This window comes from Globicephala melas, chromosome 8 (genome assembly GCF_963455315.2).
Source record: "Globicephala melas chromosome 8, mGloMel1.2, whole genome shotgun sequence".
Lineage (NCBI taxonomy): Eukaryota > Metazoa > Chordata > Mammalia > Artiodactyla > Delphinidae > Globicephala > Globicephala melas.
In genome coordinates, this window is record NC_083321.1 from 22068006 (window position 1) to 22081929 (window position 13924).

A 13924-nucleotide genomic window follows, 5' to 3' on the forward strand; every position below is an offset into this window, starting at 1 on the left:
TCCACGCGGTGCCACGACATGCTGAAATCAACACAAAGGCCAACCACAGAGTTCCAGCTTCCCTTCACAACCCAGCAAGGGGAAAAATGCATATAGTAATTCAAGCTACAACTCTGATCATCTTATTGTCTCATATGGTCACAGCCTTAGAAACATGATCCTGTTTTCTTCTCCAAATGTATCTGAAATCATCTGCAATTACATTTCTTAATTGTCCGTGCTCTGTCTCTTCCCACTAAAATGTAAGCCTAAGGAGAATAGGGACCTCTCCATCAGAAACTTACTCACAATTCCTGAAAGGGAAAATGTTGTTTCCCCATTCCCAAGGACATGTAGTGATTAAGACTGAAAGGTAGACTGACACACTACACTTCACCCAGTGAGCTCACTGTGTGCTTAGCACCACGCTAGGCTGGAAGACTAGGAATTGGGAAGGTTAAAGGACATGACTTCTGCCTATGAGAAACAGAATCTATCCCCTTAAAACTGTTACTCACTCAAAGGCATAACATTCTGCTTATCTTTCAGCCAGCATTTCCATGTCTGAGAATATCCAAAAAAATAATTAAATATGTGGGCAAAGATTTCACTACAAAGCCAAAAATGTCTGATCTATTCCCCTGAAAATTTTTACTTAATCGAGGCCTTACATTTTTTCATATCTTTGAACGAGCATTTCCATGTGTAAAAATTTATCCAAAGGCCACAAATAAGAAGGGTGCAAAAATGTAGCTACCAAAAATTAATACGACTACTAATACAGCCAAAGTCATTACAAGGACCTACGAGGCTATCCATGCCTCACCCCCCACCCCCACCTCCACACCCTCCGACCTCAGCTTCTCCTCCTCTCACCCCTGCTCAGGTCACTCTGGTCACTCTGGCCTCCTCGTTATTCCCCAACCAGGCCGGGCACTGCTGTCACTAGGCCTCTGCACTAGTTGTTCCCTTGGCCTCAAATGCTTTTCCCTCAAGTCTCTGCAGGCTTAACTCCCTCTCTTCCTTCCAATCCTCACTCAGAGTTTACCTTCCCACGGAGGCCTAACCAAATCACCCTACATAAAATTGCAACCTCACACCCCTGCTACCAGCACTCATGATCCTCCATACGCTGCTTTGTATTATTTTTCTTTCCCAGAGAAATTACTATTTTCTAACACAGATATTTTTCTTATTTGTCGTGTTTATTGTTTGTTGTCTATCTCCCCCTTACAGATGCAAATTCCCTGAAGATAATGATCTTTGTCTGTTTTGTTCACTTATGTGAACAGCACTTCGCACATACTAGGTGTTCAACGAGCATTAACTGTATGAATGAGGATGTGCAATATAACATCATTTATAGAAGCAAAAAATTTGAAATAACTTGTGTTCAACAAAAAGGATGGCTAAATAAATAATGGCCTATCCATACGATTACATACAACGCAGTCATGAAAAATACTGTTAAATAACCAAATTTATTGACATGGAAAGATGTTTATAACATAATGTTATATGAAAAAGCAAGTTACAAAAAGAGTATATAGTATGATCACACTGTTACAAAATAATTATAATAAATTTGCTGAATATATAAATGAAAGAAACTATTAGGTTGAGCCCTTACTATAATTCAGGTACTATTAATATAAACAAACATCTATGTGTATGTGTGTTTTATAGATAATTATTTAATTCTAAGAATCAGCCTATGAGGTAGAGCCTATTACATCCGTTTTATAGATAATAAAACTGAAGCTCAGAGATATTAAATAACTTTCCTAAGACCACCTAATTTGGAAGTAGCAGAGCTTAGGTTCAAATCCTGGTTGTCAACAAGTCTATATTCTTAACTAATAATTGTATACATATATACAAATTAATCAACAGAAAAATTCAGGAAGGATATATAATACACTCATGGTTTATCTCTAAGACACGGGATTATGGCTTTATTAATTAGATATAGGTTTGCCTACATGAAACAGACACCCAAAGTAACAATCAGTTAAACAAGATGGAAGTCTATTTCTCACTCATGCAATAGTACAGGTGTAGATAATTCAGGGCTAATATGGTTGCTCTGCTCCACAAAGTCATCCTAGAACCCAGGTTCCTCCCATCTTTCTGCTCTGCCGTTCCTAAGACACGACCCTTCTCCACATAATCCAGCATGAAGCACCACCACACCCTTGCTCCAAGCAAGAGTTTGAAGAAAGAGAAAGAAGCCTGGACGTCTATTTCCCTCTGTTACTCGTGAAGGCATGGTTTAAGCTACTATATCAAGGAGGCATCAAAATAGAGCAGCTGAAATAAGTATTTTATTTCTCATGTAACAGTTTAGGGCAGGTAGACAGGCTCTGTTCCATGAGATGACCCAGGAATCCAGGCTGGTGGGGTGCTCTGCCATCCTCAGCACATGGCTTCTACCTTTGGGTCTAAGGAGTTGCTCTAATGACTGCCTAGTTCCTGCCAGGGGAAATGGAATTAAAAGAGTCCAGGGCACGTTTCTTAAGGATTTGACCCAGAAGTTACACATATCAGTTCCCCTCACTTCTTACTGGCACATACTTAGTCAAATGACTATACCCAACTGCAAGGGAGAATGAGAAATGTAATCTTCATTCTGAATGACCACAGAGCAGTTAAAAATTTTACTGCTGCAGAAAGAGTATGTTTTTTGTTTTGCTGTGTATCTGTATACGCATGTGTTTTGGTGCCTCTCTGTATTTTCTAATTTTCCTACCATGAACAAAAAAATAAACATTCATTTGTAGAGGTGAAAAGCATTTTCTTCAAACCCTCAATCCAGGGAGAACACATACATGCATCTCCTTCCTCCTTAAGAAGTCTTTCCTAGAAATACCAAAGAAAAATATACATATACATATATGATATTTTACACTTACATTTTTTAATATTTTGGATTCATGTTTCCTTTAATATTTAACTTTGAGGTCCCTCTTTTAAATCATAGTTACCCCAATCATAAAATTTTACACTTGAGTACATTTTTTAAAATTACAAAGTACCCTCATGTATGAAATACAGAGCAGAAAAGTTACGAAAAGCACAAAATTATTGGAGGGGCATCTCCTAGAAGTACGTGCAACAAGATGCCTTCATAGCCCAGGTGGTCTCCCAAGTCTCTTGCCTGTGTACTCGCTAATGGCAAAATACTCAGATACTCTTCTGGCAACAGTAGAAGTAGACAGATTTCCCTGTGATTGGGTAACTTTGGCCTGCAGACACATGCACTATAATCCTTCAGACTTGGGACAGAATATATGCTGAACCAAAGCCCACCCTAAAATTCTGTAAGCTATTATATCCTAGCCTCTGTATCAGAGATTAGCAAGATCAAAGTAAAACCATTCCTGTAGTGCTTTGCTTTGGTAACACAGATACTAAAATTGGAACAGTACAGAGAAGTTTAGCATGGCCCCTGCACAAACATGTCACACAAATGGGTGAAACGTTCCATATTTTTTGAAACTAGAGATTATCATACTAAGCGAAGTAAGTCAGAAAGAAAAAGACAAATACCATATGATATCACTTACACGTGCAATCTAAAATATGGCACAAATGAACCTATCTACGAAACAGAAACAGACTCACAGACATAGAGAACAGACTTGTGGTTGCCAAGGGGGAGTGGGGTGGGAGAGGGATGGACTGGGAGTTTGGAGTTAGTAGATGCAAACTACTATATATAGAATGGATAAACAACAAGGTCCTACTGTATAGCACAGGGAACTATACTCAATATCCTGGGATAAACCATAATGGAAAAGAATATCAAAAGAACGTATATATGTGTATAACTGAGTCACTCTGCTGTATAGCAGAAATTAACACAACATTGTAAATCAACTATATTTCAATTAAAAAATCATTCCTGTAACATGTCATGCTTTTTCACTATCAAAGTATCTTTTTTAAATAATATAAAATGATGACATTAAATTAAAGTTATATTTAAAGTAAAATAATTGTTCTTACACTTTGGGTGAAGAGTGTGGACAATTTCATGAAAGCTATGAAACTTATTCCTAGAGAAATACTATATATACAAAAGAACAGAATTTTTTTTTTTTTTTTTTTTGCCGTAATTGGGCCTCTCACTGTTGTGGCCTCTCCCGTTGCGGAGCATAGGCTCCGGACGCGCAGGCTCAGCAGCCATGGCTCACGGGCCCAGCCGCTCCGCGGCACGTGGGATCTTCCCGGACCGGGGCACGAACCCGTGTCCCCTGCATCGGCAGGCGGACTCTCAACCACTGCGCCACCAGGGAAGCCCAAAAGCACAGAATTTTGATGAATTCATCCATCTTCCCTCACCCCTCCTTAATCTCATTTAGGGTGTTTCTCAAAGCTGGTCTGAAAGTCAAGCTTCCTGGGCTGCACACTAGAACTAGTAATTCAGAATTGGGGGATTGATCCCCAGGAAGCTGCATTTTAATAAGCATCTCCCAGGTGATCTTTACGTACACTTAAGGTAAGAGTCCCAAGTAAAGATTCTGTGGAGCAGAATCTAAAAATTTAGAATTAAAAAGAAGTTTCTGATACTTCATCTTTGTCAAAGCACATAAATACCTTTGCCTGAAGGTTATGTGTAGACATATTATTTAGTCCATCCACCAGAGGCCAGTGTAGGATTATTCCCTGCATTGTACAGTGTTACACTATACAATACACACTATACATAGATACTACACAATACATACTACACATAATTGGTTTTAACTACTTCAATGAAGAGGTGTGGAAAACTATACTGAAATATATAAAATTTTATAAAAATATAAAATACTGTAGACAGTATTTTACATTTTTTATATTGTATAATCAAGATTTCTTTAATATTTAACCTTGATGTCCCTCTTTTAAATAATAAATAGTCCCCATTGTCATAACACTTGAGTAAATCTTTAAAACTTATCAAGTATCTTCATGTATATTTCATCTGATTCTCTCCATAACCATGAGACACCAAGCAGACAGAATTATCCCTGATTTATAGATTCAGAGAGAGTAAGTGGCAGGACAGCAGTCTCAAAGAGTTAATAAATGCCTGGACCAGGTCTTCTGAATCCTACATTAGAAAAGCATCCTTTCCATTACACTGGTCCTGCCCACAACAAAATAAGAAATATAAGGGCAGTATACTCAATTCTTCATAAAACTAAATTCCTCCAACCTAAGAAATTTCCCTTCACCTTGAGATCATGCCCTTCTGCCTGCCTACACAAAGATGCATCTACTCAAGACAACCTCTTTTATTCATATAGGTTGGAGAAAGCTGGAGTAATTTTCTTCTGTCTCCTTTATAAATAAATGCTTCCTAGAAGTTTTCAAACTTTATGAGGTAGAATAACCTCTTCTATATAAATCTGTAATAATATAGGACTCGTACATTGGCATATGAGAGCAATGCAAGAACAGACTTAAATTATACATGTCTTTCACACTCCCTCGTTTTTTTCAGAGTGCTCCAAGACATCCCTTGAATATAAAAAAAACCCTGAAGTAAAAAAAAAGAAAAAGTCTTTAAATCCGCTGTTCTAAGTATTCTTATTGCTCTTTTCTTAACTCGTATTAGGTGTTTATTCAATCTAAAATTGAGACTCGAAAACCAAAGGCAATATTCTAGATAGTGTTTTATGCATTGCCTGAGCAATCAACCTGTAACTGTACGTAGTCTACAGACATATAGATTGCTATTGTGCCTTCACACATCTAGAGCATTTGGAACACCCAGCACACAGAAATAAATAAGAACAACATATTTCTCTCTCATTCATCTTGTATTCCCAGATTCTAGCTCAATGCCTGAATTATAGCAGGAATACAGTCAATACAGAAATGACCTCAACATTAGCAAGAACTGGATTGACACTACAATTAGGGACTAAGCCCAATACCCCGAAATTAGATGACTGGCTATAAGTCACACAAAGCCTAATTTGGAGAAGGTGGAAAAAAAAGAGAAAATAGTACTTGATTCACAATCCCTTTTTTCTAATCAGGGATTCACACGCTACAAAAACTAATACAAAGGCAGGCTAAGTCCGGAAAGAACATGAAAATGGTGAAATGGTTCCTCACTGTGCTAAGGGAGCAATGGGCTGCAAAAAGAGTAAGCTAACTAGTGTTCACTTCAATCTATCCCACCTGGAATGAATCCAAATAGGAAGGAAAAAAAGACACCAAAAAATCTCATACTAGACTGATTGTGGTTGGATTTTCATATAAGGAAGATATGAGTTCGGTTAAAATAAAGTTTCCTGTTTGTATCCCTTTGTGTTTAGCTGACCGTTTCAAAGAAAATATTATTGTTCTATGGCTGAAAGAACATTTTGCTAAAACCATCCAGATGTGACTATGTACCCATTCATTGAATCAAAGGACACAATCTTATGACCACCTCAGTTTCAAGTCCAGTAATTTACTCTTTTCCATCAAGTATAACAACATATTGACAACAATAAGTAAAAATTAAAGAAAAATGCATATGAAACAAATGTGCATGCACTTAATATTGTTTAAATTGGCTACTTAAAGGTTGATAGTAACCATCTTAAAAGTTTCTTTGGCTACCAGTAATTCTTTGCTTGTGTTTTGGAAAAGTTCAAAATTCCATTTGCCTAAGAAAGTTCACCTAATTTATATGTACATATAAAATATACTATATAATATATATGTATATGTGTGTGTATTGAAAAGTTATAAAGAGAGAAATAAAATGATTCAGTTATTTGGCCATAAGTCAAATTTAAAACTTCACATAATATCTTATGTGTGTTTTACTGAGAAAACACACTAGAAAAGATATTTATTGCAAGAAAATATGTGTTAAAAACACTGCTGAAAATAAATGTAATGATTAATTCAAAATGTTGTAAATACTTAAATACATTTTCTTTCCTTATCCAATTACACCTAAACTACAGCAGAGAAGACAAATGACTATCTATGGACCAAATATTCATGTGTAAAATTAATATGAATTGTAACAACTGCGGCTGAAGATTTATGGTAATATCTCTAAAACAAAATGGCTTGATCAGCTCAAAATCCATCATAATTTGAGAGGGGGAAATTTCCTTCTGCAACTGAACCAGCAGTTTTCTGTGTTTCATAATTTGTCAATCTGTTCCCGAAGAGAAGTAATTTAGTGATGACAAAAGAAATAGAGAAACAAATGAAAATTGCTTAATGACAGTTTGGGGGACAGTTTGGTCCCCCAAAGAGAAAGAAAAGGTTAAACAGCTGATGATGCTTCTTCCAAAGGACTCTGCTATAAAGTAGTTCACTTCATCCAATACTTCTTTCTCCTTCAGTGTTCTATGTGATATTTGATGTTATTCTGTGATAAATAAGTCACATACAGATAGCTACTAAATGTATGATCAATATAAAACCATGAGCTTTTTTTCTTCTCATTTTAGTCTTTTCAACAATACCCCCCCAAAAAAATCAATCAATCAATCAATAACTGCTTCCTTATTCTCTCCCCTGGGATACCAGGTTAATTAGGTGGGTTTTTTTTTTTTTAATTGCCTAGTTGCTTTTATTACCAAGTCCTCATATGATGCCTTCTACAAATTTCTCTTGAATTTAACATCCCAGTGGTCTATATCTTAAGTTAAAGCAAGTTTACTGCTACTTGCTGTACTTGCTATTTTCAATAATGCACTTTACTGTTAAACTCACATTTGCAAAAGTGCTTCCCAAGTTGCCTTTTTTTCTTAATGTGGCTAACGTAAAAAAGGAAACAGAAAGACACTGCAAATGGCCTGTGAACTAAAAACACCACTCAATATTCAGTAGGGAATTAAATGACTGATAACAACAGCACAGAAAATGTGGCTTAAGTGCCACCTGGAAGCATAAAGCTGGTCAGTTCATTTCCAACTTCCGCTGGCAGGCAATCTTCCAGTCGCAAGGGTGTCAAAACAATGCTAAGCCCGCTGGTCTCTATCTAATACTAGACAGAAAACAACTGCAAAAGGCTGCACAGCGAGGATTATTTTTTGTTGTTGTGTTTTCTTTATGAGCGAAAGCTGTTTTTATGCTCTACTGAAATTCCTTTTCTGCTCTGAAATTGGTAAGAGGGCCAGCTGCTTTCTCTATTTTTCTCTGCGGTATTTTTCTACAGCAGATTTTAAATTCATTCTTCAGATGGGGAAAAGACTCTTTGTCCCTCTTTGGAAGTTTAAAGATGCATTTCTAATGTTCAAATTCAAAATAGCTTTGGGGACCAAAATGACATGTCAACTTCGGAAACACGCTGTTTTATGTGCTGTCACCAGTTTCATTTTTAATTACATTTTTCAGAAGTTGTCAAGTGTGAGTGGTGATATTCCTTTGGCTGAACTGACAACTCAAAATGTATCAGTCCAGAAGTATAAACCAAGTCCCAGCCCAAGATCCTGAGCTCTTGACAGAACATACACTCAGTAAGGGAAAAAATAAAAGGCTCCTGAAATGAGAACTTTGAACAAGTCACTTGGCCTCAGTGGGCCTCAGGATCTCCAGGTAAAACACTTGTGACTCATCTTGGTTTCTTTTCCCTAATCCTCTGTCAGTCACCTGTTACCAAGTACTGTCACTCTCACTTGCATCGGCCCTATCTCCTTTCCATTTCCTCCTCCACGGCCCTAGTGGAGTCTGTTGCAACCATATATGCATTTCTGCTCAGCCTCCTAGCTAAGCTAGTCTCCCTGACTCTAGTTGCTTCTCTCCTTTTTTGCCTCTATTTTTCAAAATCCCTTGCAGTGTGTGTGTGTGTGTGTGTGTGTGTGTGTGTGTGTGTTGAAATTCTACTATGGTTCCCAGTTAGCTAGTATATCAAATCCAAACTCGGGGCATCATGACATCGGGGCATCCTTTGGTGGGCTCTTCCTACTGTGCCTAGCCATTAAATGTGTATGTTCTTTAGGGTTTGGTCTGAGGCCCTCCTATCTGTGTTTCTGACATCCTTCATTCTCTTATTTTCTTTTTGTTTCATTTATTCAACAAATATTTATTAAGCATTGATTTATTCTACATTACCAAACACTGCTTTAGACACTAGAATAATAATGGTGAACAAAACCCCCAAGCAATCAGCCATCATGGAGCTTACACTCTGGAGAAGTACAGAGTGTAAGTGTTTTGGGGTAGCACATCCATTCCTATGGCTCACATTATCCACGTGCCAGTGAATCCCAGACCTTGAGAACTGCCCGATGCCGTATGGAAGGCAGAAAAGCAAAATGGTTCCGGGTACGGGCTCTGGAGCCACGATGATTAGGCCCATAATCCAATGTCATCACTAACTAGTTACATGACCTTAGGCAATTCTGTTAGGGCTGCCATAACAAAATAACACAGACCAGGTGGCTGAAACAACACAAATGTATTTTCCCACACTTCTGGAGGCTAGAAGTCTGAGATCAAGGCGTAGGCAGGTCTGGTTTCTCCTGAGGCCCCTCACCTTAGCTTGCAAATGGCTGCCTTCTCACTGTGTCCTCCTGTGGTGTTTTCTCTGTGGACAGGCATCCCTGGTGTTTCTTCTTATGAGGACACCAGTCATACTGAATTAGGACCCCACCTTTATGACCTCATTTAATCTTAATTACCTCTTAAAAGGCTCTGTCTCCAAATACAGTTGCCTTACTGGTTAGAGCTGCAACAGATAAATTTTGAAGGGACACAATTTAGTCCATAACAGCAATTTACTTAACCATAAGCCTTGGTTTCCTCATCTGTAAGTTAAGAATAATAAAAATAAAAATGTAAAAAAGAAATTCACTAGGTAATTACGAAGATTGAGATGACCCAGGTAAAGTGCTAAGCATAATACCTAGTACTTAACAAATGTTAGCTGCTTATCAATAAGAGAAGGTCAAACTCTCTCGTGAGTATTAAGATTATTAAAACCTAAGAAAAACTGAAACCTATTCAGAGGTTTTGAAACTAAGAGTTTGGCACAATCAAAGACTAGACCACCACCAGATTATAAAGCCACAGGCCTAGCCGTTTGTCCAGAACATTCAGACACACAATGTTCTACCTAAGGGGGAATTTAATTCAAATATTAACAAGTGTGAAAGGAGAAAGGGAGATTGAGATGACAGGATTTTTTCTTTTCAAATATATGTTGAAAGAACAATAAAATGCTAAAAGCACGAAGTACTGAAAGTGAAATGAGAACAGCATAAAGAAAACAAGAAACAAAATTACACATCAAAATCAGAAACAAGATCTTTGATCTCGACATAAGAAAATAGGTTAAAGTAGATAAATATGGCAGTTGAGTAAAAAGCTATTATTATGGGGTAATATAGAAACAGGTAAATCTGGATTCTAGGGAATCTGGATCCTAGGTATTTTAAGAATGAAATACGAAGTCCTATTTAAGAGTTAATCATAAAATCACAGTAGATTCATTTCAATTTCCAAAGCATTTTAAGCTGAAGTTGGTAAAATTGGCAACCTTAATGGAAATTAATCATTTTACCTGAAGCACAAAATCATAACAATAATGGTGTGTATGTGTACGTGTGTGTATGTGTGTGTGTGAGACTATGAGTGCTTGAGAACACAAACTATATCTTGTTTTTGAATCCTTAGCATCTAAAACAAGAAACTCAGATCATAACAAGACACAGAGGATTACTGAATGAATAAATGAATGAATGCATTAACAGAAAATCAAGTATAATTATTTATATCTGTGTTTTTGTAACCTAAAAAAAGATGGAAACATAACAGATAAGGAGGAAGAAGCATTTTTCCTTTAGACAAATAGTCCAGTATAAATTAATTATATTCACAAAGAAACTGAAATACCAAAGATTGAAAGTCAGCCTCTTATCATTATCCACAATAATGTCAAAAATATAATGTCTTCACTGATAATGAACAAAACCAAAACCTGCACGCTGATTTTCTAATACAAATCTTAAACTAAGTCTTACTTTCTTGAACTGATGACACTAATTGAGAATTCAATTATAAATGTCTGCTTAAAACTAATAAGTAATATGTCTCTTTAAACATTTTGACAAAACACTGGAATCATCATCAACTATGCACTGTGATTATTAAAACCAGAGCTGCTTTTTAAAAAAACTGCAAGAGCTTCCCTGGTGGCGCAGTGGTTGAGAGTCCGCCTGCAGATGCAGGGGACACGGGTTCGTGCCCTGGTCAGGGAAGATCCCATATGCCGCGGAGCGGCTGGGCCCGTGAGCCATGGCCGCTGAGCCTGCGCGTCCGGAGCCTTTGCTCCGCAATGGGAGAGGCCACAACAGTGAGAGGCCTGCGTACTGGAAAAAAGAAAAAAAGAAACAAAAAACTGCAAAACATGGTCAACATAAATGTACTACAGTTACAGTTATGGTACAATATTAACAGTTTCCAACTGTTTTCCAAGCATCTGAAGCAGTAATGTGAATTTCTTCAATAAGGCTATAGTTTAATTTTTTCCAGGGAAATATTTTTAATAGGATTACTGACCCCTTTAACACTCTTGGAAAGAAAATGAATCCCATAAACATTCTGGCATATAACTATTATAAAAATAAATAGAACAATCAGTGGAAATGGTAATGTACTTGAGATACTAAACTTACTAAAGAAATGTACATAAGTATATGTGGTGATAGCCAGTTTAACACAGAAAAGATTCCACTTCATATCAGCGAAACAACCAAATCACTAAGACAAATGAAGGGCTGGAAAGAAGGAGAAATCTTTGAAGAAACAGCTTTCATGTCTTCCGTCAAACAGAACTAACAGACAGAACACACTGACTGATCAATTCTGCTGGCTATCATTCAACTCTTAGGCTTGACCCTAAGTACTATTTGGCTTTTCAGAAGGTATTTAAATGTTTCTGGGGGAAAAAAGGACACTTACTGATTTAAGATATATTTTTCCACTCACAAATCTTTGTTGTAGGAGGAACTTTTTCAGGTCATTAGTTTATAATGTGAACTGGCACCTAGGGACATTTTGAAAGGGAAAAAACTAGTGTGCTTGGAGATGCAGTTTATATGACTTGTGTCATCATTTATTTCAGCTCAGTTTGGGGCCTAAAACTGAACTCAAAATGAAGTCACCACATCTGCAACAGTTTCTCTCGGCATGGAATGAGCATACAGAAAATTGAAAAAAGAATTAGACCCCTTATCCCAAAAACAAAAACAGCATAACCTCCTTAGAATATCCAAGTCCTTGCAAGGAGTTCTTAGTCTTTCAGAGTACAAAAATAAAGTCCGCCTTACAAATAAATTTCCGAAATAATCTGGATTATCAAAATGCCACTGGCACACCAAAATGCATTAGTTCTGCCAGTTTTATCCTTGCTTCCACACCCTACCCCAGCCATTCATACTGCCATGCTTGGCTCTGGAAAACATGGAACTAAATCATTAGGCTCAGAGAAAGCAAGCATCTTCCTAAATCCATGTGCATAGACCAAAAGATGATTTGGCCATTATCAAGATTAATTTGATCCACATATCATGTCAAAATAGATCATTCACAGCCCAAGTTAACAAGAAGTTCCTAAATTTTCTGTTTCCCTTAAGTGTAAACAAAATAGATAATGATATTCCCACTACCTGGCACAATAAAAGAATCAGGTTGGAATCACTTTTCCTTTTCTTCATTAGAACTACCCTTCTTTTACATTTCTTAAGGACACATGAACTATAACTTCAAATCATGAAGTCAGGTATCCTGAGACTGTCATGACCAGATGCACACTGGACTCCGCTTAAGAGCTGAGTCAACAGTCTCCCGAATGTGGATCCCATGATCCCATGATCCCAAGGTTGAGAGCAAGAACTCAATGCCTACAGGAGCCACTTAAGTGAGGGAAGCAGGCAGGGTATACACAGGTTTTTCGAGTGTGTGAGAGCCAGAGAGTGTGTCAAACGAGGGAGGTCACATGGCAAGGGCTCCTGAACTCCAGCTGATATTGCCATCAGGGAAATAAGAGGTAACCGACCTTCTCAATCAGAAAAAAAAAAGCAAATCAAGATCTTTATGTAAAATTTCCAACTTATAACTGTTGGCTCAATAAAACAACAATACTGCATGAGGCAACCAAACACATCACAAGAAACACACAGCACGGGTTTGGCCTTTAGGGTTTTAGTTATCACTCCGGTCTAAAAGGTTGTTTCCATTCTACAGAAAACATAGCATCATCATCATCACAACAACAACAACAACAACAATAAAATAATACCTAGCCTTCATTAAGCATGTATGTGCTAGCCACTATGCTAACAGTTTTACATGGATTATCTCAAATAACCTTCATCAACCTTTAAGGTACTATTATTATCCCCTCTTTACTCAGTGACCTCCCCCCAAGGCAGAAAGTGGCTATGGCAGAATCCAAAAGTGTGCAGTGTAACTCCACACCCTACACTATGCTAGATTGCTTCAATGTTTTCAATATGCTTTTAAAAACCTCCACTTTTTTGCAGTTGTGTTTCTTCAAAAATAAAACGAAGGGATTACTACTAAATGATTTCTCAAGTCCTCTTTAGTTCTCAAATTCAATGGCTCTGACTCCATAATACAACTCCTGATTGGATAAAAATGTTAGTATTTACATGCATCAGTTGCAAACGCCCTGATGAGAATCACCTGATCAAAGAGATAGACTGAATGAATGCTCATTCAATAGTCTTTCTGAAAAAGACAGCAAAGACATAAAACTATAATAAAATTCATTGTCTCAACTGCTATAGAAAGTTTACTTCTCCATTTTACCTTTTGAAAGATGAGTGAGAGTGCTCAGAAATTCTTCATATGTTTGCTCGTGACAATTCACAAACTTGTCCAAGACTTCTTCAATGTGCCGATCTTCATCCATCACCTCCAATTCTGGTATCCGGCAGGCATTCCTATTCATGAAGCCACTTTCTCTGTAAGA

At 37.3% G+C, this 13924-nt stretch overlaps 1 protein-coding gene and 1 non-coding gene across 4 annotated transcripts in view; one reads left to right on the top strand and one right to left on the bottom strand.

The window, feature by feature from the left end:
- The window catches only part of IFTAP (intraflagellar transport associated protein), a 59539-nt gene that overhangs the window by 28899 nt on the left and 16716 nt on the right, over positions 1 to 13924 (bottom strand). For all 3 annotated transcript variants that reach the window (XM_030864659.2, XM_060303348.2, XM_060303349.1), the window contains one exon: positions 13762 to 13916. In XM_030864659.2, the coding sequence (XP_030720519.2) occupies positions 13762 to 13903 (142 nt within the window). In that variant the 5' untranslated portion in view covers positions 13904 to 13916. The remainder of the gene's footprint in view (positions 1 to 13761; positions 13917 to 13924) is intronic.
- Positions 3365 to 3472, top strand: LOC115857692 (U6 spliceosomal RNA). Its single transcript, XR_004041342.1, has one exon. It is a non-coding gene; the product is annotated as a U6 spliceosomal RNA (small nuclear RNA).